General features: G+C 38.7%; 1 protein-coding gene across 1 annotated transcript in view; it reads left to right on the plus strand.

Moving 5' to 3' along the window:
* AP1AR (adaptor-related protein complex 1 associated regulatory protein) overlaps positions 1-4,747 on the plus strand; it is a 78,001-nt gene that overhangs the window by 22,909 nt on the left and 50,345 nt on the right. Inside the window, exons 2-3 of the mRNA XM_006872255.1 lie at positions 3,334-3,350; positions 4,604-4,625. Coding sequence (XP_006872317.1) covers positions 3,334-3,350; positions 4,604-4,625 — 39 coding nt within the window. The remainder of the gene's footprint in view (positions 1-3,333; positions 3,351-4,603; positions 4,626-4,747) is intronic.

Below are 4,747 nucleotides of genomic sequence, written 5' to 3' on the forward strand. Positions count from 1 at the left end.
CAAAGGGCACATTCTGCAAGTCTGCTCCTGGCCACCAGCTCTTAGTCCTTCTCTTCTTAGTTGATGAATCTAGAGTCCTCAGCCGCTCCCCCTCTTCATGCCCTCATCTCTGACTCCATCTCTGGCGCTGTTTCTTATATGCATTTTTCTTATGTGTACTTATCAGAGGTTTTTTTTTCTGTGTGGCTTCCTTTCATGTGTGTGTTTTTCCTAGAAACCATGTGGATTATAGCAAACTGTGAATAACAGTGAAGAATAATATTCCAAAACACTTATTTGTGCTCACGTGGAACCTGTACATAGACCAGCCATTCAGACAGAACAAGAGAATAATGAATGGTTTAAAATCAAGAAAGGTTTACTTCAGGGTTGTATCCTTTTTCCATAATTATTCAACCTGTATGCGGAGCAAATAATCCAAAAAACTGGACTATATGAAGAAGAATGTAGCATCAGGATTGGAGGAAGGCTCATTACAACCTGTGATATGAATATGGCACAACCTTGCTTGCTAAAAGCAAAGGGAACTTGAAGCACTTGCTGATGAAGATCAAAGACTACAGCCTTCAGTATGGATTATTATTCAATATAAAGAAAAATTAAAATCCTCACAACTGGATCAAATATACATCATGATAAATGAGAAAAGATTGAAATTCTTAAGGGATCTGTTTTACATGGATCTACACCAACACTCATGGAAACAACGGTTAAGAAATCAAACATCCTGTTACATTAGGCAAATTTGCTGCAAAAGACCTCTTAAAAGTGTTAAAGAGCAAAGATGCCAGCTGTTTTGATCAGTGTCACAATAGATGGATCCTGATAGAACAGGAGAAAAATGTGGAACTGAACTCAAATTCTGTAAAAATACAGAACAATTGGAGCAGTTGAGACTGGAAGACTCCCCAAGACAATCACTCTGAAATACTCTTTAAACTTTAAAGAGAAATGATCTCATGAGGTCACCTTTCAACTACATAACAGATTGACTCAGAAAGTAAAGGATATCACCCATGAGTAATGAACTCCTTTTTAAAAAAAATCCATCATCTCCATTTATCATGATTTATTTATTGCTATAGTGGTAAGGATTTTTGTATTCTTTACATTGAGGTGCAACCCACACTGAAGGCTGTGGTCTTTGTCTTCGCCAGTAAATATTTTAAGTCCTCTTTTCTTTCAGCAAGCAAAGTTGTATCCTCTGCATATTGCAGGTTAATGAGTCTTTCTCCAATCCTGATGCCACGTTCTTCTTCATATAATCCAGATTCTAAGATTATGTGTTCAGCATACAAATTGAATAACTATGGTGAAAGACTACAACCCTATCACAAACCTTTCCTGATTTTAAACCATTCAGTGTCCCCTTGTTCTGTTGGTACACAGCCTCTTGGTCTATGGACAGGTTCCTCATGAGCATAATTAAGTATTCCAGAATACTCCTACTTTGTAATGTTGTCTACAGTTTATCATGATCCACACAGTTGAAAGCTTTTGTGTAGAAATAAAGCATATGTAGACATCTATCTGGAATTTTCTGCTTGTAGCCAAGATCCATCATTTATCTGTCTGTCACACTGTGGTGGCTTGCATGATGCCTAGATGCTGGAAGCTATGTCACCATTATTTTGAATGTCAGCAGGGTCACACATAGTGAACACATTTCAGCTGAGTTTCCAAATGAAGACACGCTTGCAGCCATATGCCCTCTTGGCCAGAATGTGCCAGACATAATGTTGGCGCTGCATTTTCTTCTATTTTTCTTAGAATATTTTTCCTCCAGACATCTGTGGGGCTTACTTCCTCATTTCCTTGGAGTCTTAGTTCTGATTTTACTTTAACAGAAAGACCACCATAAATAAAATAACCTCCATACCCCAGTCACTGAACTCCTGGTGTGGCGCTGGAAGATAAGCACTGGATTGTGAACCCACCAGCTGCTCTTTGGAAACTCGGTACAGGCTCACTATGAGTTGAAATCAGCCTGATGGCAATTAACACCAATAAACCCCAGTCATTACCCTGGATTTACTTGTCATAGCAATCCCACCATCTGGTGTACTTATCAAGGAGCCCTGTTGGCACTGTAGGATAAGCACTGCAATGGTAACCTCAAGATCGGCAGTTCAAACCCACCAGCTGCTCCTTGGAAACCCTATACAGGGTCACTATGAATTTGAATCGACTCTATGGCACTTAACAACAACACTACTTACATAATGGAGAGCTAGCTCATCTTAAATGGTACTTTCAAGCTGCTGAATTTCTAATTACTTTAAGAATATGTATCAATATTTCTTGACCTCTTTTCCAATAAATCTCAGGCTAAAGCTCCTTCTTATGATAAATGTTTTTCCTACATTTGCCAAATTAAATATTTACTTTAATCTATCAATATAACCTTAGCGTTTATGGTAGTAGGAGCCAATATGTGCCTTTTGTGAGTAATGAGGTATCAATCTAATCTGTCTTGAAAGGAAAGCTTAAGTTTTTTCCAAACTTATTTTGCTTTTCTGTTTACCTTCCATTGTAACTCCCAGTTTTGATTTTTTTGCTATTTGTTAATATGCTTTTTTGCCATTATATAATTTGTTGTTGTTAAGTGTCATCAAGTTGGTTCCAACTCATAGTGACCCTGTTGTATAGGGTTTCTGAGGAGCATCTCGTGAGTTTTAACTGCCGACCCTGTGATTTAAACTGACCTTGAGGTCTAGAGCTTATCTTATGGTGCCATAATTTAGACTCATGTTTATTTATTAACTAAGACTGGTATGGGACAGAATCCCAAATTAAAATATCTTAGGACTAAAAGGGGAATTTATTAGAAGGATATGGAATTTCTCAATTAACACCAAGACATGGATAGAATAGGCATGAAACTAATCTTTGGGAATGATGTCAGAGCATTCTTTTTGTTGTTGCTGCTTTTTATTTGAAGAAAGTGAATGAAACCTTACAAAGCAAAACAGTTTTCCATTCAACAATTCATATATACTTTGTTTCATGTCACTGACTGCAATCCCCACACTGTGACATCACTTGTAAGTCCAATACCCATTCTACCCTGTGTCTTCTTTCCAAACCCTTCTTGTTTTCTGAACGTTGTCCTTGGGCAAATGCTGCTCTTTTGATCTTGATTTATGTTGTTGTTGTTGTTAGGTGCCATCTAATTGGTTCCAACTCACAGCAACCCTGTATAGTGTTTCTGAGGAATGGCTGGTGAATTTGAACCACCTACCTTGCAGTTCAAACTGACCTTGCTGTCCAATGCCTTATCCCACAGCGCCATACCAGGGCTCCTTGATCTTAAATATAGTTGATTGTTTTTAGAAGTGCATACCTCCGTAGTGTTAATTCTTCACTACATAGACCTTTCTGTTGTTTCGTTGAAAATTGAGCCGTGGTGAGTTCAGTTCCAAGCCTGAAGGGTTACTAAGGTCCACAGTCTATCTGACCATTAAGCATGGTCTTTTTTATGATTTTGAGTTTTGTCCCACATTTTTCTCATACTCTATCCAAGGCCTACTAATGTGATCCCTTTCAGAGTGGTTGCTAGAAGTAACCATCTAGTTCCTCTGGTCTCACGGTCTTGGAGGCTGAGTTTCATGTGGTCCAGTAGTCTATTGGATTTTCTTCTCTTTTCATTGCTCCGGACAGCGAGTGACCAATAGTTGCACTGTATTATGTGGCCATGGCAATCTTTCGATTGACTTCCTTCCTTTCATTGCAGATCATCAGGAAAGTTGCCATACCTCGTGATGCTTTACTACCAGGAGGATATTTTCTCTCTCAGCTCAGTTTCCATCTAACCCAGAAGCCATCAATGAGGTCTAGGGGATGGCTTGGTTAGATAGTCAGGGAATTAAAGTTATGCAGAAACATAATTGTCTTCACGGTAGCTGGACTGTGAATAAGGAGACAGTTCCCAGGAAAAGAGAGACGTTTGTAACAGACAATTTCTTGGGCCATAGATTTATGTATAATTGGAACAGACCACAGTGTTCTGTGGTCTAATATAAATGTAGTGCAACAATTACTCCCTTGATTTGGACATTGTGCTACTTCACTTTAGACTTTACTTCAGCAATGAAGTCATACTGATGGCTTGTATTAAGGTCCTCTACTAAGTGTTACTGAACTTTATTTCATTATTCAATTGTACCACTCTGTAGACTTGAAGAAGGAATGGATTAGTCAGAGACCGATTCTTCATTCGGGGAAAGAGTAATTGTTGCAGAGAAAGAATTATATAGCACTTTATGCTGGACTCCTAAGGCTAGAACACAGTGCTACTTCAAGGCTCGACTCATTGTTGTGTTTGTGTGAGAAATGGGAAGGAACGGAGAGTGTAGAACACTATAGATGATTATGGAATTAAGACAATTAGGTTTTTACTATAACCGCCCCATGAATTATTAGCTCTCTAGAATAGCATTGAATGCCAAATCCTCTGCATTTCATCAGTGATCGTATAATAGACAATAAAACAACTTTGTGTCTGTCAGCAAATTATGACAGTGGCCACAAAACTAGCACCTATAATTTAATTACTCTTTTTATTATTTAGTAATGCTCTGGTACCGTAGTGGTTACAAATCAGGCTGCGAACTACGAGGTCAGCAGTTCGAAACTACCAGCTGCTCCGCGGGAGAAAGATAAGGCTTTGTGCTCCTGTAAAGATTTATAGCCTCAGAAACCCTGTACAGGGTCGCTATGAGTCAGAACCGACTCCACGGCACATAAA

This window comes from Chrysochloris asiatica, unplaced genomic scaffold, assembly GCF_000296735.1.
Source record: "Chrysochloris asiatica unplaced genomic scaffold, ChrAsi1.0 scaffold00188, whole genome shotgun sequence".
NCBI classification, from domain to species: Eukaryota; Metazoa; Chordata; class Mammalia; order Afrosoricida; family Chrysochloridae; genus Chrysochloris; species Chrysochloris asiatica.